General features: G+C 46.9%; 1 protein-coding gene across 2 annotated transcripts in view; it reads left to right on the top strand.

Moving 5' to 3' along the window:
* Positions 1-23,033, top strand: part of PRKCB (protein kinase C beta) — a 201,335-nt gene that overhangs the window by 137,419 nt on the left and 40,883 nt on the right. For both annotated transcript variants that reach the window (XM_081170868.1, XM_081170867.1), the window contains exons 9-13: positions 583-729; positions 7,698-7,871; positions 11,761-11,852; positions 12,076-12,138; positions 19,464-19,602. In XM_081170868.1, the coding sequence (XP_081026994.1) occupies positions 583-729; positions 7,698-7,871; positions 11,761-11,852; positions 12,076-12,138; positions 19,464-19,602 (615 nt within the window). The remainder of the gene's footprint in view (positions 1-582; positions 730-7,697; positions 7,872-11,760; positions 11,853-12,075; positions 12,139-19,463; positions 19,603-23,033) is intronic.

Genomic DNA, 23,033 nt, shown 5'->3' with positions numbered 1-23,033 from the left:
AATATCAGTATTCAACCATCCTCACCACAGAAGCACCAAACGTCTCTTTAATTACATTCAGCTTTTAAGTCATTGTGGTTTTTAAACAAAAGTATCATTTCACAAGTTGTCATGTGTTCTCAGAGGCCTTTAGCCATGTTCTCTCGATGTTGCATGTGCAATGAGAATATGCCAGGTTGACTGAAAAGTAGTGATTTGCTTGTCTGTTCGGCTCTCTCGGATGCGGGTTGTCAGCGATCGTCAAAGTCTGACTGAGCAGGGATGGAACAAGAATGTTTCGAGGTGAAAATTTGTACGGTGTATGAATGAAAAATCTGCCCAGGAGAGCAGGCACAGCTAGGTGCAGTCAAGGCTGCCTGTGAAATCATTTGACTTTGCATCCATGAGATTAGCTTGTATAGATCACTTGAATGATCCTTTTTAATTTAATTCACTGAAGCTGCAGTGAGACTGCCAATCTCCTCCAAGATGGCTGTGACGGCTTAGTCCAAAATATTCGGGAAGCCAAGGTTATCTCGTATTTTCACTGCCCTTTTGGGGAGGGGAAGTAAATCAATAAATTCCTTTTTTTTTTTCCTTAAGAGAGCCAGAATCGGCCCAGGAGCAAAGGCTGCAGAGGAGAAAGCAACCAATGCCATCTCCAAATTTGACAACAACGGCAGCCGCGATCGGATGAAACTGTCAGACTTCAATTTCCTTATGGTGCTGGGCAAAGGCAGCTTTGGAAAGGTGCGTGGCTGGATGTTCCCAGGACCTCTGCCTGGTCGGATGTCTCCTGGCTTCAAGAAAGCTGGTTTAAAAGGTTCAAAAGCCCTTTTCTGCTTTGGAAGGCTTTTGGTGCTTGGGGAGAGGAGTGAGGCAATTAAATATTCTTTCTGCTGTACTGTAATCATTGTTGAGTGACTGTTTTAACTGATGGTGCTTTGGGTTTTAATGGTGATTTGATGCTTGATTATGAATTTTCATACGAGTGGCTTCGAGAGCCCGGTGGAGCCTAACAAGGAGAATATAAATTTTAGAGCAAATGAATGAATATGTAGATGCATGGATCAATGACCTGACTCAGTGTAACGTTGCTTCCTGTGTTCGTATAAACTGCAGTCATGCCACAAAGCTTTAAGATCTGATGGATCCTTTCACGAATAAAGTCTGGTGAGAATCCTAGCGCTGCAGCTACACGGCATAGACATTTTTTGTGGAGGCACCAGCCACAAGTCCGCACCACACATTTAAAGCACATGACTTCCCTCAAAGAATCTTGGGAACAGTAGTTCACCCCCTCACAGAACTACAGTTCCCAACACCCTTAGCAAACAGCAGTTCCCAGGATTCTTTGGGGGAAGCCATGTGCAGGGATGGCCACCAACGTAATGGTTTTAAAAGAGGACTGGAGGTTAAGAGGGCTATCAGTGACTACTAGCCACAATGGCTATACTCTGCCTTTGCAGTCAGAGGTGGCAATGCTTTTTAATCCCAGTTGCTGGGAACTGCAGCATGGGAGAGGGTTCTTGTGCTCAACTCCTCCTTGTGGGTTTCCCGCATTAAACACACGAGACATAAACAGCTGTACTTTTGAATAAATAAGGTATAATATTCATTGTGTCAAATTGTAGATTTCAACAGAAGTCTCATAAAGTTCAATGAAAAAATGCAGAAGACCCAGTGGATCAGTTCATTCTCTAGTCAGTTCATGCATAAGGTCCATACAGGTATAAGTATCTATTCCACCTGTCTGTTCATAGAGTCCAATAATCCACATGAAGGGTTGTTACAGTTCCACAGAATCCTTTCACAGAGTCTAAGACAAGGATTTCCGGAATATTAGCCTTGTTTCACCATCCTAGGCTTCATCAGTAGAACTGGCTCCTATGTAATATTGCAGGATAGTGGATCTTATAGCAAGGGTCATCTAGCCCAGCTCCCTGCAATGCAGGAATCCTTTTGCCCCACGCGAGACTCGAACCCATAACCCTAAGATTAGGAGTCCACCAACTGAGCTATCTTGGTGTACGCAACCCCCAGTTCAAAGGTCAGGATAGGAATGTGAAGGGAAAGTCACGATCCTGCTTTGAAAGTGTCCTGGGGGCTAGGCAGAGAGGAGGAGAAGGAGGAGAACAACGAAGCAAGCTTGTATGAACTGCCCTTCTATCCTGAGGCCAGGCAGCACAGATCAGAGGACCACGGCCATTTTGCAGGTGGCGGTGGAGGAGCTTCGAAGATGATGTAAATCAGGGGTCAGCAAACTTTTTCAGCAGGGGGCCGGTCCATTGTCCCTCAGACCTTGTGGGGGGTCGGACTATATTTTGAAGGGGGGAAAAATGAACGAATTCCTATGCCCCACAAATAACCCAGAGATGCATTCTAAATAAAAGCACACATTCTGCTCATGTAAAAACACACTGATTCCTGGACCGTCCGTGGGCCGGATTTAGAAGGTGATCTGGCCCCTGGGCCTTAGTTTGCCTACCCATGATGTAAAGTGTCGCTGAGAATTCACTGCACCTTGCAAGCTCTTTGGCAGCTATTTGACAGAAGCCTGTCAGGTTCCCATTCTTAACTCTCCTCCATTCACTGATTCCCCCACCCCCACCCCTGTTTCCTGCTGCTTGTAGAGCATATTTCAGAGAACAGCCTGACTTGGGAGCCAAGCAGTTAACACTCTGGCACCAGAGGCTGCATCTGCAAGATTAGCATTCCCCTCACTTAGCCGGAGAGAGTCAGGCAAAGCTAGATAGGAGTCTCGGTGGAGATGGCGCAAACCTGGCCACTGATTTTATTGCACTGGAAAGCCTCGCAGGCCCAGAGAGGGGATGGAGAGGATCAATCAAATTAGAGGTTCCCGTCTTGTGCAAGGAAGGAGAAACAACAGCTGCTTTGAGAGTGTCTTCTGGGGCGACAGTGATGATGAGGACAGTGGGTCCAGGAAGACTCTTCTCTTTTCATTGCCCCTTCAGGGGGGCAGCGCTGTTTCTCTCTGCAACAGGACTAAGGGCTGAGAGAGGCTGCAGCACCGGCTTACAACCGTTTTCAAGGCAGCTCCGCCAATTGCACTCTTGCAATGGCCTCTTTCCCCCTATCTTCTGGTAAATTTCACTTCATTGCACTTCTGTGGGAATTTGCAATTTTTTAATAAAAGGACCTCGGGGGGGGGAACGATCATTTTAAACCACTTTCTCCCCTAATGCACACTTTTTTGGGGGGTGCAGTTTTGGGATATGCGAGACCAGGGTGCAGCACTAGTTGGCCCCCTTTGGGCTCTTCTGAGGCTCCTGCATTCCTACCTTTGTACCCCAAGTTGAATGCAGCTGCCTGGCAGGGCTTTCTGTCCAGACATAGAATCATAGAATTGTAGACTTGGGAGGGACCATGAGGGTCATCTAGTCCAACCCCCTGCAATGCAGGAATCTTTTGCTCAATTTGGGGCTTAAACCCACAACCCTGAGATTAAGAGTCTCCTGCTCCACCGACTGAGCTTTGTCCAAAGCCTCTTCCTTCTTCCCTCATGCAAGTTACTTCTCGTGAGTAAACTGTGCTGTATGCCAGTATCTCTCTTTGGGTGCCAAAGCATGGGGTTTTGTTTCCCCCCTATCTTTTGCAGTTGTGTGAAACGGTTTGGCTTTCTGCCTGCATGGCGTCGCACATTTGCAAGCTGTACAAAGGCTACTGCATGAAACATGGGCTGCTGTAGCAAGCCCTCGGGAGCCTCTCCCACCCCCCCCCACCCCACCCCCCATTTAATTCTGCACTCCAGGAAATGGCTGCCTCTTCCTCTCTTGCAGAGGTTGAAAGGAGCGAACATCAGCCCTGGGCACCGTCTCCCCATCTGTTGGGAGATGTTCACCCTTCAGGAGCCAAATTCGATTGCCTGAGCAGTGTTGGGGAACCATTAGAGAATTATTTACAGTGACTGGAGCCTGCTCTCCGGGGACTGCTTTCATCTTGAAATATAATCGATTTTAATTTTTGTGTTTTACACTCCGGGGAATGTTCTCCCAACACATCCAATTTCTTTTTTGAATGTAACTCATTGCCAGACAGTCCAAAGACCAAACTGGACGTGATGAGTTTGGAACCTGCATCGCTCTTGGTACCAGCTTTAGGGTGGGACATTGAAAAGTGCTGATTTAGATTAGGGCTGCAAGGAGGGGGTTATATAATTCCCCCCTCCCTCCAGGTTATTTCCCCCATTAAAATCACCTCCCCACACACCGAAGCTGCCATCCAGTCCACAGGGCAAAAGACTTATAAGGTGATACATGAAGTTTTTGTTCTGTGGGTTGTTGTGTTGGTTTGGAGTGGACCTCTGGCAGTGTATGTGCGTGTTTTAGGGCGGGGGGGGGCAGAATGCTGAATTTCTGAATGATAACCAATGGCAGCGTTTGACCCTCTTTTTTGTATGTGCTGTAATGCTTGTTTTTGGTCACTAGGTGCCACTATAGAGCTGTGAACCACTGTCTGCAATTCCCAAGCTGTACTTTGAACAAATTATTTAGGGGCCCACAGACAGCTCCAGAGCTTTCGGGGGCCCTTGGTAGGTTGCTGTACTGGGATTTCTCCTATCTGGATGGGTAGTTCCCTCAGCTGCACAGCCATCTTTGTTTTCCCATAATGCAATGCACTAAAAGATTGGCTCGTCTTTTCAATCTTAAAAATCTTTTAAATGATTTTTGTAGATCATGTAATCATAGAATTATGATTGGAAGGGACCCTGAGAGTCATCTAGTCCAACCCCATGTAATGAATGAATCCTGCCCTACAGCTGTCCCTGGGTGGGCTCGAACCACCAACCTTCTGCTTAACAGCCTGGTGTACGGTCCCATTGTACCACTTCAAAGATCACTGAATATGGTCTTCTGTAGTTTTCAGAAATTTGCCTGGACTTTGGCATATTGATTTCATCTGACACAGTACAGTGGTACCTCGGGTTACATATGCTTCAGGTTACATACGCTTCAGGTTACAGACTCCGCTAACCCAGAAATAGTGCTTCAGGTTAAGAACTTTGCTTCAGGATGAGAACAGAAACCGTGCTCCGACAGCGTGGCAGCAGCAGGAGGCCCCATTAGCTAAAGTGGTGCTTCAGGTTAAGAACAGTTTCAGGTTAAGAATAGACATCCGGAACAAATTAAGTATTTAACCCAAGGTACCACTGTATTAGATTTTTGTAGCTTTAAAGCAAAGATGCGGAACCTCTATGACCCTCCATATCTTGCCAGACTCCAACTCCCATCATGCCTCATTATTGACCCTGGTGGCTGCAGGGGCTGGCAGGAGTTCACAGAATCACAGAACCATAGAGTTGGAAGGGACCCTGAGGGTCATCTAGCCCAACCCATGCAGTGCAGCAATCTTTTGCCCAACCTGGAGCTTGAACCCATGACTGTGATTAAGAGAATCATGCTTTACCAACTGAGCTGGAGTCCAACAATGAATCGTGTGATGGATTCTTCAACTGTGATCCCTGCCTTGCAGGGGGTTGGGCTAGATGACCCTTGGGATCCCTTCCAACCCTACAGTTCTATGCTTCTGTGAACCCTTGCAGGTCAACAAGTCCCCCAGTCCCCACTGTATGGGATACTCCTAACCAGGCCTCCTCCGAAGTATTAAACTCAAGAGGGCTGACTCCCAGGCAAGTGGGGTTATTTTGCAGCTTTAGAGTCTTATTTTTCTTTCAGCATTTGTCTTTAACTTTTATTAACTTGTGGTGTTGAATATGGGAGTACTTGTGTTACCGAATGAATATGCAATTTCCGTGACTGCGTATGAATTGCCTATAAATAAATACGACTGCAAAGTAAGTAGAATGCAAGAAGGGGGCACCAGGCCTAGTAGCCAGTCAGACCACATGAAGCATGAGAGTTGCCCAGGTCAAAGGCAAGACCAGGAATCTGCTCTACAGCTACTGGTCCAGAGAATCAGATGAGCAGGCTCAGAGGTCATAGGGGCAGGCTGGATGTGATGTTGCAGATCGGAAGGATCCTGGGGCAGAGTAGATCAAAGTCAGGCGAGGTGGTCCGGAAATCCCCCCTACCAAGGTGGCGATCAACTGTGTGGCAAAACAATCCATTTCCAGGGAATATGATGTCCATTTTGAACACCACAGGCCAGTGAGCAGGTTGGGGGGTGGGGGGAGGTGGCCGTGTTGATTTCCAAAGCAATACCACAACAAATTGAAGCAATGTATCTTAATAACTGGCAGGGTGTTGTTGGCATTTTTCGGGAGCCTTCCTTCGGCTTGATTTGATTAACGACGGAAAATTATGTTGGCAGGAAGCTCTGCGGCTCGGGTTTATTGTAATAAATAAATCTGCAGCTTGCCACAACTGGTTTAAAATATTAGGGGGACAAGTTATTCCACACAGGGGAAGAGTCGTGGGCTGGCTTGCGGGGCAGCCAAATGGGCAGGTGAGGGGTTGCCAAATGGGCATGGGTGAACTTCTTCAATCTCACTCACAGAAGGACGGGCTGGAGCAGTAGAGCACCTGCTTTGCATGCAGAAGTTCTTGGGTTCAATCCCCAGTGGCATCTCCAGGGAGATGTGGGAAGGAACCTGCCCGAAACAATGGAGAGCCACTGCCAGTCAGTGTAGACGGACCAATGGTGTGGATGAACAAAGGCTCTGACTCAGTATAAAGCAGCTTCCTGCCAACCTAGCAGTTCAAAAGCACGTCAAAGTACAAGTAGATAAATAGGTACCACTCCAGCGGGAAGGTAAACGGTGTTTCCGTGCGCTGCTCTGGTTCGCCAGAAACGGCTTAGTCATGCTGGCCATATGACCCGGAAGCTGTATGCCGGCTCCCTCGGCCAATAAAGCGAGATGAGCACTGCAACCCCAGAGCTGGTCACGGCTGGACCTAATAGTCAGGGGTCCCTTTACCTTTACCTTTTTCTGTTCCTGTGTCTTTTGGAAAGGACTATAGCTGAGAGCTGCTTTATTGGATTTTGAGTTGATTTTATATTTGTATTCTGCTTTTGCAACAACAAATGTTGTTGCAGCTCACAATATTCACCATAGCATTAAAAAAACAGCAAGCAATACAATCACTATAACATCAAGCATAGCAGCGTATAAGTCAAGCAAACAACGAAGGAATGAATGCAATTCAATAATGTCATAGTAATTCAAAACATCACACAGAGCTGCTGAATGCCAGTCCTGTGCCAGATGGCATCCGAACCATGAGGACTAGCGTCTTGCAATACTTTTAGTGGGAAGCAGTAGCTCTGTGGTAAAGCACCTGCTGTGTGTTAATAAATATAAAATAAATTCATCGTTTTATTTGTACGCTGCTTTTCCACACACAAAGTCACGTTCAAAGGGACTTACAACCAAGACGACAGGAATGCATTCCGAATCAAACGCTGCAAAACAATTTTGTAATAACACAATAAAACAGCAACACAATAGCAAACATAACAACAGGCAAAACAACAACGTTTCAGGACTCTAGAAAGAACAAGATTGCATTAATAAACCCGACCGCAAAAATGACAAGGCTGCTTGACAGTTCCACCTTGGTCCTAGGAAAACCCTTCTCATGATGTTGCTCACAGTCCTTCTCCTGCAAGGCTTCCAAGGACCTCCTCACCCGTCCTGTGATGTTGTTACTTTGGCATGCAGAGTAGCAGCCAAAGCACCAGCCTAGGAGGTCTGCTCATTCTCCATCTCCCTTGTGACCACCTTTGTCTTCCTCCAGGTGATGCTCTCTGAAAGGAAAGGGACCGATGAGCTCTACGCTGTGAAGATCCTCAAGAAGGATGTGGTCATCCAAGACGACGATGTGGAATGCACCATGGTGGAGAAGCGGGTGCTCGCTCTGGCTGGAAAGCCCCCGTTCCTAACACAGCTTCATTCTTGCTTCCAAACCATGGTAAGGATCCCTACACGCTCACCACACACTTCTACCCTAGATCCTGCACAGTTTCCAAGCCAGCAGTTCTCACACTCCAGCCCCCCCCCCACTCCCCACATGGACTACTTGAAAATTGCTGAGGGTCTTGGCAGACCACTTAATGGTTTTTCTGTCTGTCGAAGAAATTGCAGTGAGCTGTGCTGGATGCTAGGTGATTTGTAATTGAATCAAGATTAAATGCCTCCGTTCTAGCCTCCCATTAACTGTGCTGCTAATCCCCTCCACTCCTTTCAAGGACCTCCTCCCTTATTCTTGCCATATCGCCAACAAACTCCCCTCCACCCCATCCATCTAACTCACCTTCTGGGCGGAACACCAGGTTCTAAGAACCACAGAGTAGCCACTGCAATCACTCATCTTCCCACAAGCACCATGTGGTCCATGGACCACAGTTTGGGAGCCCCTGATCTCAGCTGAACAGAGAGCATCCTTGCCTTGATCCCAGGCAATGCCGCCAAGCGATACTGGACAACATGGGGAAGCTTAGGAGAGATGGGAGGAACTGTGTCTTGCTGGCAGGAAGAGGAGCTGGAGATGATATGTTGGGGTGCTCAGTAGATGGTGGGGGCTAAGGGATCCCAGGGCAGAGTGGGTGGAAGGCAAGGACAGAGGCTGTGGCCATAAGGAGGACTAAAGAAGGGAAAGAGATGAAGAAGGGACCACATGGTTCTACTGCCTGGGGTTGGTGGGAGTTGAACTCCAAAAACAGCTGAAGGGCACCAGATTGTGGCCATCTGCCCTAAAGCAATGAATCATCAGGAACATCCGGTCCGAAATAAACGGAGGCATTGGGGGGACCGCTTGCAAAGGGAGCAGTCATTGCTTCCACAACTGTTTGGGGCTGGCTGCAGATAAGGAAGAGGAGAGGAGGCAGCAATAGGCACAGCGCAAGGCCCGTCCTTTCAGGCTTCCTACAATGAGCACGGAGGATTACACTGAAATGTCAGCCAGCCATTTGGCTTTGCGAAAGGCGTTTTGCTGCAGCGGCAGGCAAATGGGGCTGGGCCCTTCTCTGCGCTCACTAATGAAACTCCTGCATGCAGCGAAGCTTTTCCTTTTGCACGTCTCTCTTTCTGACATCTGAAGTGTGTCGGCAGAGGATTAGTTCCCGGAGACCTGCCTGTAGCTTAGCGGTAATCATATTGGTAACGTAATCAAAATTTGTAGCAGAGGGTATTATCAGGTGCTGAGTACAAAGCGCTTTGATTTGGAGGAGAGCAGTCTCAGCCAGAGCTGCTCTTCCCATTTGCTGGCAAGGATGAAAATCTCAAATCTTCATCTCAAAGGGAGAGAGAATTAACTTTTTTCCCCAGGTGTTTTGGGGCCTCTGGATTTGCCTTCCACCTGCTCCCGAGTGACCCTCCTGATCCTGGATAAAATGAGAGTGGATTAAATGTGCGCACCATCTTTTTCCCCCAAAAAGGAGATCAGAGCCTCCACAGTCAAAACAAAGACTGCAGGGAGCTGGCTTCCCCTGAGACCTTGATTCATCTAGCTCAGTATTGTCCACACTGACTGGCAGCAACAGCCCTCCAGTTGGAGATGGAGGAGGAATCGCCTCAAATCCCCACTCAGCTCTGAAGCTCGTTGAGTGACCGGTCACTATCTCTCAACATAGCCTCCCTTACAGGGCTGTTGTGAATGATAAAATGGGGGGCAGGGGGAATGTGTGCTGACTTATTTGTTTGTTTATTTCATAAAAATTCATACACTGCTTGATTGTTAAAAAACAAACCCTCGACGCAATTTACAAAAAGGTGAAGCAATAAATTTGCGGGGGAAGGTGAATACTTTAAAACATACAAAAAGCTTGAGCTGCTAAAAGGAAAGTCGGATATGTGTTGCTGTGTATGTCATAGAATCATAGAATCATAGAATCATAGAATCATAGAATCATAGAATCATAGAATCATAGAGTTGGAAGAGACCACAAGGGCCATCAAGTCCAACCCCCTGCCAAGCAGGAAACACCATCAGAGCACTCCTGACATATGGTTGTCAAGCCTCTGCTTAAAGACCTCCAAAGTAGGAGACTCCACCACACTCCTTGGCAGCAAATTCCACTGTCGAACAGCTCTTACTGTCAGGAAGTTCTTCCTAATGTTTAGGTGGAATCTTCTTTCTTGTAGTTTGGATCCATTGCTCCGTGTCCGCTTCTCTGGAGCAGCAGAAAACAACCTTTCTCCCTCCTCTATGTGACATCCTTTTATATATTTGAACATGGCTATCATATCACCCCTTAACCTCCTCTTCTCCAGGCTAAACATGCCCAGCTCCCTTAGCCGTTCCTCATAAGGCATCGTTTCCAGGCCTTTGACCATTTTGGTTGCCCTCCTCTGGACACGTTCCAGTTTGTCAGTGTCCTTCTTGAATTGTGGTGTCCAGAACTGGACACAGTACTCCAGGTGAGGTCTGACCAGAGCAGAATACAGTGGCACTATTACTTCCCTTGATCTAGATGCTATACTCCTATTGATGCAGCCCAGAATTGCACTGGCTTTTTTAGCTGCCGCGTCACACTGTTGGCTCATGTCAAGTTTGTGGTCAACCAAGACTCCTAGATCCTTTTCACGTGTACTGCTCTCAAGCCAGGTGTCACCCATCTTGTATTTGTGCCTCTCATTTTTTTTGCCCAAGTGCAATACTTTACATTTCTCCCTGTTAAAATTCATCTTGTTTGTTTTTGCCCAGTTCTCTAATCTGTCAAGGTCATTTTGAAGTGTGATCCTGTCCTCTGGGGTGTTAGCCACCCCTCCCAGTTTGGTGTCATCTGCAAATTTGATCAGGATGCCCTTGAGTTCATCATCCAAGTCGTTGATAAAGATGTTGAATAAGACCGGGCCCAAGACAGAACCCTGTGGCACCCCACTAGTCACTCTTCTCCAGGATGAAGAGGAACCATCGATGAGCACCCTTTGGGTTCGGTCAGTCAGCCAGTTACAAATCCACTGAGTGGTAGCATATGTGCAACTAAACATATAGAGGCACCTGTGTGTTTAGCCCCATGGGACGTACAGCAGTTCCAGAATGGGCAATTTAGATCAAGAAAACAGACTTAACCCCCCTACCCCCACCTTACTCATTCATACACTTCTGCCTCAATCCAAATTACTCGTTCTCACCATTCTCTAATATATATATATATAGAGAGAGAGAGAGTTTTTCATTAATACAGGTAGACGCGGGTGGCGCTGTGGGTTAAACCACAGAGCCTAGGACTTGCTGATCAGAAGGTCGGCGGTTCGAATCCCCGCAACGGGGTGAGCTCCCGTTGCTCAGTCCCTGCTCCTGCCAACCTAGCAGTTCGAAAGCACGTCAAAGTGCAAGTAGATAAATAGGTACCGCTCTGGCAGGAAGGTAAAGCGGCATTTCTGTGCGCTGCTCTGGTTAACCAGGAGTGGCTTAGTCATGCTGGCCACATGACCTGGAAGCTGTACACTGGCTCCCTTGGCCAATAAAGCGAGATGAGCGCCGCAACCCCAGAGTCGGTCACAACTGGACCTAATGGTCAGTGGTCCCTTTACCTTTACAGGGATCTGCTGACTGTTCTCTGGGTGATTTGCAGGACATTAGGGCCAATGGGGCACTGCCCCAACAACCCTACTCTGCACCCAGACAACACCCACCTGTCTGCTGTCTTTCTTACAATCCATTTAGAGGCTGCCAGCTTCCTCCTCCGCAGTCTCAGTGTAGCTGCTTGTAGCACTCAGCGTCTGCTTGTCATTCACTCTGGTGCCACCTGCTGCTGGCCTCCTTGCCTCCTGCCCTACCAGTCCCAATGGGCACTAGCTGCCTCCGGGCTTTTGTTACATTTCACGCCTCTCTCTCCTCTTCTCTCCTTCTCTAGGACCGCTTGTATTTCGTCATGGAGTATGTGAACGGCGGAGATCTCATGTACCAGATTCAACAGGTTGGAAGGTTTAAGGAGCCCCACGCTGTGTAAGTTGGATACTCCCTAATATAAAGCTCAGGCTAAGAGGTCAAACATGGCTTGGGGGCCCCATGGGGCAAAGAGTCTCCCTTGGGTTATGGGGGGGGGCAGGCAGATGGACTTTCTCCCTCCACACTGGATGCCCTGTGCTGTAATTAGATAGCAAAGCTTTCCATTTCCAGATGCCTCCTTTCCTTATCACTCTTTTTCTCCTCTAATCTTTACTTGCAGGTTCTACGCAGCTGAGATAGCCATTGGCCTGTTCTTCTTACATAACAAAGGAATCATTTATCGGTAGGTGGGCATGCTTTCTCTCTCTCGGGCTTCTAGAAAGGCAGCAACAGCAGCACCTCCCCTCCTGTTTGACAGGCGATTGGCATTGAGGGTGTGCATTCAAGGCTTTCCGCATGGGGACGTGGTTCCTGGTGCTCTAAAAAAGCCACCAGCTTGCCTTTCGGGTGGCCATTTGGCCCTCGTCCATGGAGTGCATTTCCATCAAGCAGAGCCAAAGACTTCCGAGTGCCAGTGCCTTGCGAACAAATGTGGTGTTTTGTTTGTGTTCCCCCCCCCCTCCTGGGTTCTGTAGGGAAGCCGGCTGATCGAGCATCTTTGAGGCTTCCCTTTGCTCGTGGTCTTAAATCTCGGTTTGCTTGACAAGCCACGGCTGGCAGCTCGCAGTGCGGGGAGGGCCCGGCGCTGCCTCATCATTGACACATAAAGCTGGCACTTCAGAAGTGATTTGTCTGGAGTCTTGCTGTAAAAACCTGCCATTTGCTGTTTGGCTGCTAAACATTCCAGGACATGGTTTTGGAAGGCTCTCGGCTGCTAGGGTGCCCAGAGCAGTAATCTATGCAGAAGGCATTATCCCACCCACCCCTGATTTCCCTCCCCCCTTCCTCTTCTCTTTGAGTAACGTTCCCCCCCCCCACACACACAAAATGCTCAGCAGCCTTGGAGAATATCTAGCTCCCTCCTGTAAACAGCTGGCTGGCTCTGGGGAAAGCCACCAGGAATTGTGGGGAGAGAGAGACAAGTGTTTGACATTATAGCATATCGCACCACCACACCAACGTTTGACAGATGAAAAATAAAGACACTTTGGTATCACCTGTATTTATCATTTTTTTAAAAAAAATGCTGCCTAAGGCACATTTCTGAAAGCTCTGCTCTGCCTTCTGTATGCTGTTGTCTCTGTTTATTCCCCCCTGGCCTGTACCCCATTGAAGGCAAAGCTTTCTTCTTAAAGGTACAATGGAATGATGTTGTTGTCCCAGAAAATGGCGCCAAGAATTCAAAATCCATGTCGTTGGCTACTGCATGAGTGCAATGGCCAGCTGTTCCTGTCCATGTTTGAGGTATCAGTTGCTTAATTTGTGGGGTGCTTCAAAATGCGGGGTTATCGCTACAAAACGCTGCTAAACAACTGTAAAACTTTGGCACAGGATTGCAGATGATCCCAAATTTTGGGGTTTGTAGTTAATGTTAAGTACAGTAAAGGTAAAGGACCCCTGGATGGTTAAGTCCAGTGAAAGGCGACTATGGGGTGTGGCACTCATCTCATTTTCGGGCTGAGGGAATCGGCGTTTGTCCACAGACAGCTTCCTTAGTCATGTGGCCAGCATGACTAAACCGCTTCTGGCTCATTGGAACACCATGCCAAAGTGCATGGAAACACCACTTACCTTCCCGGCACAGTGGTACCTATTTATCTACTTGCACTGGTGTGCTTTTAAACTGCTAGGTTGGCAGGAGCTGAGACAGAGCAATGGGAGCTCACCCCGTCACGGGGATTCGAACCGCTGACCCTCCGATCAGCAAGCCCAAGAGGCTCAGTGGTTTAGACCACAGCATCACCCTGTGTTTGATGTATCAATTACTCAGTATGTGGGGCACTGCAAAATGTGGGGTTTCACTGCACAACGCTGCACAAAAACTGCAAAACTTTGGCACAGGTTTGGTGGAGATTCCAAATTGTGGGGGTTCTTAGCTAATTTGCCTGCTGCTGTGCATGCAGGGGCCCTGGAGACAAGGACTAACCACCCATCCACCACTCAGAGATTTTACTTCTAGTGATGCCCAGCAGGGAGGAGATTCTGACTAAACACCAGGAGGGTAAGAGCTGTTCAGGGAGATTGACAGTTCTGGCAGCCCTTGGGTGTGCATGTGGGGAGGGGAGTCCCCTCTTCTGTTTTGCAACTGCTGTTGCTTGATGAGAATTAAGAGCATTTTTCTCTATTAGTGGAGCAGAACAGACAACCTTGAGACTTGCATCCCCCCTGTGATTTTTGCCCCCATTGTTTGGTGGTGGTGGTGAGGGTGTTTCTGCCACATCAAAGGATCAAAGGACTGATCCTGAAGGAATTTGTGCCTCATAAAGAAGGTGACGCCTGCATGTTAGGGGGCAAATAAGTCCCTTCTTATTCCATCCCCCTAAAAAGGAACCATTATGGAATTGCAGGAGTCATTCCAGGGGTGGTTTGGGCTGGGAAGAAGTGGGATACCCAGCCTTGTCTGCATGCCATTATTCCATGTACAAGCTAAAAATACTGGGTGCAAAATTGCCTGTTGTTGTTGTTGTTTTGTTTTTTTAAAAATCAAGTTTCTAGTCCATATGACTGATTGCCAATATAGGGTTTAATCTTATTTGGGGGTGAATAGAAATAACTCATGCTTGTTTTCATTTATTTTCCCTGAGAAAAACAAAATTGCAGAATGCTTAAAATATGCATAGCATTTGTTTGGCTTTCATTACTAAACTGGACAATATCCTTTGGGTTTTGAAGCAATAACAGGGCAAAATAGCCAATGAATCAAGGAAATAACTGTAGACAAATTAAGTCATGTTTTAAACCCATGGAACCGTTGTTGAAATGCCAGATAAATCTGCAGTATGGCTGCAAATTATGCATTTTGTTTTTAGTTTTTATTATTTTTTAACTTTTCCGTGTTGCATTATGAGTGAGACCCAAAACAAGTTTTTAGATTCTAAAAACTGAACATCACAAGACATCCAAACGAAAACAGTTATAAATTGGAACTAGTGGTCTAAATCCAGCACAAATTTATGTTTAGTTGTTGCCTGACTCTGTGCTGGTTTTCGGCCAGTGATGTAGCAATCAAACACACTAAGCTATCACAATGAACCGGCCTTGCATGAGCCAGAAACCACAACTCGCGTGGCCAGATGTCCTGTTTTGCAGAAGGCTGTCTGGTCCAAGTTCAGTTCAAAGAGAGTGGTGGGTAGATGGAGTTGATGTTGCCCATCAACAGTTGAGGCCTGGAGAACAGACCAAACAGGACCCAACCTCACTGGTCAGCTTGCTTTCTGTTGTTCCAGAGGGTAGGACCCGAATTGATGGATTCAGAAGGCAAGAAAGGAGATTCCGACTAAACACCAGGAGGGTGAGAGCTGTTCAACAGTGGAGCAGACTCCCTCGGAAGGTGGTGGACCTTACTTCATTGGGGCTTAAACCAGAGGTTGGATGGCCATCTGTCAAGTATTCTTTAGCTGTGATTCCTTCATTGCAGTTTGGATTAAATGACCCTTGGGGTCCTATCCAACTTTACAGTTCTAGGTTTCTAAGTCATGGAACTCAGTGGGTCATTCTTCTTCTTTTTATAGAGTTTTATTAACACTTTTCAGAATACAATAGAAGACAAGGTAACCTACACAAAGGGATGCGGGTGGCGCTGTGGTCTAAACCACAGAGCCTAGGGCTTGCCGATCAGAAGGTCAGCGGTTCGAATCCCCACAACGGGGTGAGCTCCCGTTGTTCGGTCCCAGCTCCTGCCAACCTAGCAGTTAGAAAGCACGTCAAAGTACAAGTAGATAAATAAATACTGCTCTGGTGGGAAGGTAAATGGCGTTTCCGTGTGCTACTCTGGTCCGCCAGAAACGGCTTAGTCATGCTGGCCACATGAACCAGAAGCTGTCTGCGGACAAACACCGGCTCCTCGGCCTATAGAGCGAAATGAGCACCGCAACCCCAGAGTCATCCATGACTGGACCTAACAGTCAGGGGTACTTTTACCTTTACCTGCCGAAGAATTGGTGCTTTTGAATTATGGTGCTGGAGAAGACTCTTGAGAGTCCCATGGACTGCAAGAAGATCAAACCTCTCCATTCTGAGTGCTCACTGGAAGGACAGATCCTGAAGCTGAGGCTCCAATACATTGGCCACCTCATGAGAAGAGAAGACTCCCTGGAAAAGACCCTGCTGTTGGGAAAGATTGAGGGCACAAGGAGAAGGGGATGACATAGGACGAGATGGTTGGACAGTGTTCTCGAAGCTACCAGCATGAGTTTGACCAAACTGCGGGAGGCAGTGGAAGACAGGAGTGCCTGGCGTACTCTGGTCCATGGGGTCAAAAAGAGTCGGACACGACTAAACAACAACAACAACAACAAATCTACACAAACAATAATAAAAATAAAGGAAAAGAGATCGCTTCTCGGCCTTTTGGCTAAGATCAAGTTTAAAAAGAAAGGAAAAGAGATAGACTATCTCCCTATCTTCTCCCAGCCTCTCACACTGAGAGATCTCTCCTTCCCTGTCTTTCACACAGGGTCCTTCAGACTGTTCATCAAGTGGATCTTCTCAGGACGCATTTAGGTGTGCCCTGTAGCTGATCATGGGTGGAAAGCAATGGTTGCTGCTTTCCTGCCAGAGCCAAACAAGCTCACTGCCACTTTCCTTGGATACTGAAAAGGACCGCTTCCTCCTTCCCCTAAAAAGGGCTGTCTCTTCCCATAACTGCTGCCTCGCATTTGCAGCAGCAGATGGGTGAGTGAGAGAGTGAGAGTTCTCAACAAGGAGGGAATGATCTCCCCCTTTAAACTTGCCTCCCGGCAGTAGCAGATCATCCAAGGCTCCAGCAGTCCCCCTCCCTCTCCAAACACCTGCCTGTCTCCCCTAAGCCATCTGGGAGACCGCCTCCCTGCCCCGCCCCCAAATTTGGGGGTGTAGCTTTAGGAGTATGAAATCCAGCTGTCCGACAGCCAGGGATCCTCTGTGCTGCCTCCACGACCCAGCAGGGAGTTTGGAGAACTATCAGTTCACTTATGCAAAGCAGACAGTCACATCAGTGAAGGAGAAAGCTGAAGGATGGGAGGGTGACAGTGTGGCCAACCCTGAAAAAGAGGAAATGCGGAAATGCGTCACTCAAAAAAAACAAAAAAAAAAAACCAAGACGGGGAAAGGGCATCAATTTGCATACAATTTGCATGTGCTTGCTAATCTAAATGTGAAATGTGCTAATCTAGATGTAAATTACATTTAAACAGAAATACACTAGGGACTGCCACAGTGGGGAACAAGACCCCCTTTTCCTGCTCTCCCTGTATAGGCTTATTTCTCCTTAAGTAGAAGACACCCTCACCTAGATGGCTTCCCTGTGAGATCCCTTCTAACAGAGGACTGGATCTGAGCACTGCAGTCCTCTTCCCTCCTGAGATTCCTAGCAACTGATATCCAGAGCCACGCTATGACTAGTCATAGACATTGTTAGGGTTGCCATATGCCCTCTTTTTCTAGGCCATGTCCTCTTTTTCACGATGAGAGTCGTCATACAGATCCATAGTTAAAAGTAGATGTCAGCAAATGTGTCCTCTTTTTTTTTTTTTTTTTTTTTTTTGCTCCTCAAAATATAGCAACCCTACCATTGATAGCCTTCTTGACAAATGTGTCTAGTTTGGGCCAGTCACTGCATCTTCTTGTTATGAATTTTGGAACTTAGCTATGTGCTGCGCAAAGAAGTCCCTGTCTGTTCTGAGTTGCCCAATACTCAATGGATGATTCCTTCATTCATTGATTTCCTGCCTGTTACCATAAGGTGCCAGGGTAGATTACAGCATTGAAAGCAATTAAAAACCACTTCCAATTAAGGTGGGTCCTAAAAACATACACCCACAGCTTCTAGTTTTTTGAGACATGGAGAAAACTTTTCTCTTTTGGGGTTTTAGCTCAACTCGTGCATAATTTCCCCCACTTCCTTCGCTTTCCTCAATCAATCATTAATCTAAATTAAAAGCCCCAAACACTGAAGTCTTTCCTTTCCTTTCCTTTCATTCTAACCCCTTGATCATTTTTAACATGATTTTAATTTATCAAAAATGTCCTTAGATTGCTTAAAAATGTTTTCTATTGCTTTAAATATACTTTTATTTTTAATTGTTTTGTTTTATCACTTTGGGGTTTGCCTCCTTGGGCTCCTTTTGGAGGAAGTGCAGAATAGAGATTTAATTTATAACAACAACAACAACAACAACAACAACAACAACAACAACAACAACAACAACAACAACCACAGTTTCGGTTGCCTATTTCCGAACCAGCTCTACAACATTCTTTTCGATGTGTAAAGCAGCCAGATCTGCGCACAGCATTACAAGTGCAGTTACACCGTGGCATTATGTTTTCGGAGGTTTTATTTTGGGTGCACACTTTTTCTTCAGAGAAGGGGTTCCTGCATTGCAGGGGGTTGAACTAAATGACCCTAGGGAGTCCCTCCTAGCTCTTCAATTCTATGTGCTTTGCAAAGTTCATAGATGTGCAGCTTTCAGAGGGTAGCTGGGTGTGTTTTGTTTGCTCAGCAAATTGCCCTTCTTGAAAAGATAGCTCATGAACTTAAAAGTATCCAAAGGGCAGAGCTCAAATGACCATGTATAAAAAAATAAATGGCATGGTTTTATTTCTTATTCAAATATTAAGGCACCTGGTCACTCAGTGCCTCCAGTATATGCAAATGTCTGGCTCATTTAAGCCTATCTAGAACCTTTATTCTCCAAATAAAAAAATTCCTTCCAGTAGCACCTTAAAGACCAACTAAGTTAGTTCTTGGTATGAGCTTTCGTGTGCATGCACACTTCTTCAGATACACAGTGTGCATGCACACGAAAGCTCATACCAAGAACTAACTTAGTTGGTCTTTAAGGTGCTACTGGAAGGAATTTTTTTATTTTGACTATGGCAGACCAACACGGCTACCTATCTGTAACTTTATTCTCCACTCACTGTATAAATCTTTTATTCATGGGTAGGCAAACTAAGGCCTGGGGGCTGAATCCGGCCCAATCGCCTTCTAAATCCGGCCCACGGATGGTCTGGGAATCAGCGTGTTTTTACATGAGTAGAATGTGTGCTTTTATTTAAAATGCATCTCTGGGGTATTTGTGGGGCATAGGAATTTGTTCATTATTATTTTTCAAAATATAGTCCGGCCCTCCACAAGGTCTGAGGGACAGTGGACCGGCCTCCTGCTGAAAAAGTTTGCTGACCCCTGATTTTATTATTTGTAAAGGGAATCTTTGTATGAGTTAATACTTTATTATCCTTTTGGAACTGCACTGTATCTTTACACAATTTGTCCTTCCAGGTTGTGGGTTTTTATGGTTTACATTTTGGAGTCTTCGGGGTTTTTTTGCCATGCTTGCACTTTTGCTGTTGTTAGCAAATAAATAAACAACAATAATAGTAAAATAAAAAGCTTGCTCAGCTCGAGGGGATTGGTACTTTCATTGCTGGGGGTCGCCTTCTCTGCTCTGTCCCCCCTTAAACTACCTGCCAGCCTTCTCTACCTTCCATTAGGCTTTCATAACCAGTCTGTTTTCAATGCTGCAGCGACCTGAAACTCGACAACGTGATGCTGGATTCCGAGGGGCATATCAAGATTGCTGATTTTGGCATGTGCAAAGAGAATATCTGGGATGGCGTCACCACCAAGACCTTCTGTGGCACTCCAGACTACATTGCACCCGAAGTGAGTAACAGAGAGAGAGAGAGAGAGAGAGAGAGAGAGAGAGAGAGAGAGAGAGGGAGGGAGGGAGGGAGAGAGAGAGAGAGAGAGAGAGAGAGAGAGAGAGAGAGAGAGAGAGAGACCCAAGTCCCCTTGCTTACATCCATTGAACTTCTTTTAAATTTTAAGGGTGCACACACATAGCGGACACACACTCCACAGAAAGCCAATCCTCCACCTTTCAAAACTTAGGAAATATTCCCTGAGAAAAATACACTTAGCGCACAGAACATCCCAAAAGCCATCTTGGAGAAACCTTTCCCAATAGTTCTTTTCACTTACGCTTCAAATCTGACCGAAAGAGCACATTTTGTATATGAATAGGGGAGATCTGTGACGATGGTTTCAATACTTGGGGTATTTACAATTTCAAAAAGAATGATCCAGACCGGCCAAGGTGGGGCGATTGCATGGGCATAGCCGGGGGGCGGGAGCAGGGGGGGCAGCTGCCCCACCCCCCGATCAAGTAAAATAATAGAAATACTTAACTGATCAATCATGTCGGTTCTGCCCCCCACAACAAAAGTCCTGCCCCTCTCCACAAGAATCCTGGCTATGCCCATGGGCAAACATTATCAGGTATCTTGACAAGCAGGAGACAGATCACACTCTCAAATTTCTGTTGTAGACTGCCTCTTTCTGTGATTTGAGTGTGATGCTTTTGGGTGGTCTTTGGCTAAGAGGCTGGGCAATTTCTAAAGTCTTTAAAAGGATACAGGGGTCTCTGTTGCAACATGAAAATAAAGATCTTCCTTGCTTTCCTTCTACTGGTTCGTGCCTCTGTCCATTCTTCTCTGACCCATCATGGACTTAGGGGACTCAGAGTCCCTTGGGGAGTTGGGCTGCAGAAGCCAACCCCTAATTTTTCTACTACAATCTCAGTGGGTCTACTCTTGAGTATGACATGTGTTGGATATCACCCTTAGTATTAATAATACGATTCTGTAACTTTCAGCTTTTTTAATATATAGTTTAGGCAAATGCTGTTTGTTTTAAAGGCTTGGGCTTGAAGAAATCTTAATCAATGCATCAGTTAAATTTCCATAAGTGCTCTGAAGGAAAGGAGCAGGCTTGCTTTATTTTTAGCACCTTAACAAGCCGTTACCAAGGGAATAAAGACAATTGATCCTCTGCAACAATTTAGTGGATGCTTAAATTGTTAGAAGTTACAGCCCATGGTCTCCTTATCAAAGCATGTGTGCTTGATGAACAACAAAGTTCATTTTTAAATGAGTTAGAAGCGCCAAGATTTTGGCTGCAGAATCACAAGTTGCTCTGTGTAACTGGGGCTGTGGCTCAGGGGCAGAGCACATGCTTTGCATGCAGAAGGTCACAGGTTCAATCCCAGGTGTCTCCAGGTAGTGCTGGGAAAAGACTCCCACCTAAAACCCTAGAGAGCCACTGCCAGTCAGTGTAGACAGCACTGTTCTGGATGGACTGTTGGCCTGACTCTGGCCTGCACTATATTGTCTACACGGGCTGGCAACTCTCCAGCAATTCAGGCAGGGAATTTTTCCCAGCCCCACCTGAAGATGCTAGAGATTTGTCAAGGGGCTGACAGGACGATCAGGTCATTCACAGGTCAGAAAGGGAGACGTGAGGCTAACATGCAGTTCAGCTTCTTTATTAAGAAAAGGGAAAAAATACAAGAAATCTCATAAGGGTAACACCCCCCCCCCATTAAGAACTTGCTCGAATTGGTGTGCAGCCTCTCCTTCTCTCTCTACCCCTCTGAGTCAGGGCTCCTCTCTTGTAATCTTCTGCTGCAGCAAACCCCAGGAGCCTCTCTCTGTGCCTGTCTGGCCCGTTGCTCAGCAACATGTAACATCCTTTGCGTCCTGGGAGTCAATGGGGCCAGAGAGCCTTCAGCTGAGAGGCTGTTCTATTGGTGCTATGGGAAAGATGCAGGGTCTAGCTCCCCTCTGCCATCTCTGTTGGAGCCTGCATCCAAACTGGAAACCTCACCACCCTGCTCTGTGTTGAGTCACCTGCCTGCTTCTGTCTCCCCGTGATCCCTCATGCTTCCTGCTTCTAGTACCTCCCAGCTTGTCCCCTCCTCTGAGGTGTGGCCGGTATCCCACCACCAGGATCTGGGATCTAAGTCTTCTTCTCCTGTGCCCTCTCTGGGGAGCTCTTGGCAGGCAGCTCCCAGCACTCTTCCTCATCCAGCCAGTCCCTGGCAAGATTGGACCTGGGACCTTCTACATGCAGAGCAGGTGCCCCATCCCCTGAGCTATGGAAGAGAGCTGTGATTCCTACACTGCAGGCGGTTGGACCAGATGATGCTTTGGGTTGCTTCCAATTCTACAGTTCTGTGATGGGAAGACAAAGGAAGCTGCCTGATGCTGCTCTGTACCGGATCTCTCCTATTTGTCATTGGGTCTCTGTTTTAGGAAGCTGCCTCATACCCAGTCAGACCATGAGTCCAGCTTGCTCAATATTGTCTCCATGGACTGGAAGCAGCTCTTCATGGTTTCAGACCAGGGACTTTCCCTGCCGTACCTGGAGGTGTTTGAACCTGGGACCTTCTACATGAGAGCCCAAAGTCCACCACTGATGAATTTATGGAACGAAAGTGGCAGGGCTCAAAAAGATTTGGGAGCCATGGCTCTAAAGATATGGAGTGCTGCGGCATGCTATATTGATATCCGTGGCTGGTAGCATATCAGGACATCGCTCCTCTCTTCCTGTCTCTCTGAGGAGTGCCTGTGAATGCTAAACCACTTTGTGTGTTCCTCCTTCCCAGGGAGACGTTTAATTACTAGGCTAATGTGCGTTATTTTCCCCTTGTTCTGCCAAGATTAATATGGGAGCCTGGCCAGCATGTGGCTGGATCTCTGCACATGATTAATGCGCTTTCAGAGTAGAACAAACCATCATTCTCTCCCCCTCCCCCCCCCACCTTTGGTCGGCAACTGGGCATCATCTCCAAAGTGCTTGTTTTCTTGGCTTTTAATTCATTGTTTTTACTTTGGAACGAACAGAGAACAAAACCACAGACTGCAGTGTTTGTGAAAGTAGATGCGAAATTGGTATATAAGCCACCTGGAGCAATGTGCAAAAGGGACCTAGGAATATTTAAAGGAACTAACTAAATTACAAACTTTGGCCTAGCTTCTGGAATAATGCCATACTTACGCTGTCTCCAGTCCAGTGCTGTGAAGCTCAAGCAGAATGCCCTTGATGGGCGCGGACTCAGATCTCCCAAACCTTTGCATCAGGTTCAAAAGGACACTTAGTTGTGATTCCTGCCTTTCAGGAGGTTGGGCTAGAGCAGCCTTTCTCAACCTGTGGGTCCCCAGATGTTGTTGAACTACAACTCCCATCACCCCTAGCTAGCAAGGCCAGAGCTCAGGGATGGCGGGAGTTGTAGTCCAACAACATCTGGGGACCCA

This window comes from Podarcis bocagei (genome assembly GCF_964188305.1).
Source record: "Podarcis bocagei genome assembly, chromosome: 14".
Classification (NCBI taxonomy): Eukaryota; Metazoa; Chordata; class Lepidosauria; order Squamata; family Lacertidae; genus Podarcis; species Podarcis bocagei.
This window is presented reverse-complemented; position numbering and strand designations above follow the sequence as displayed.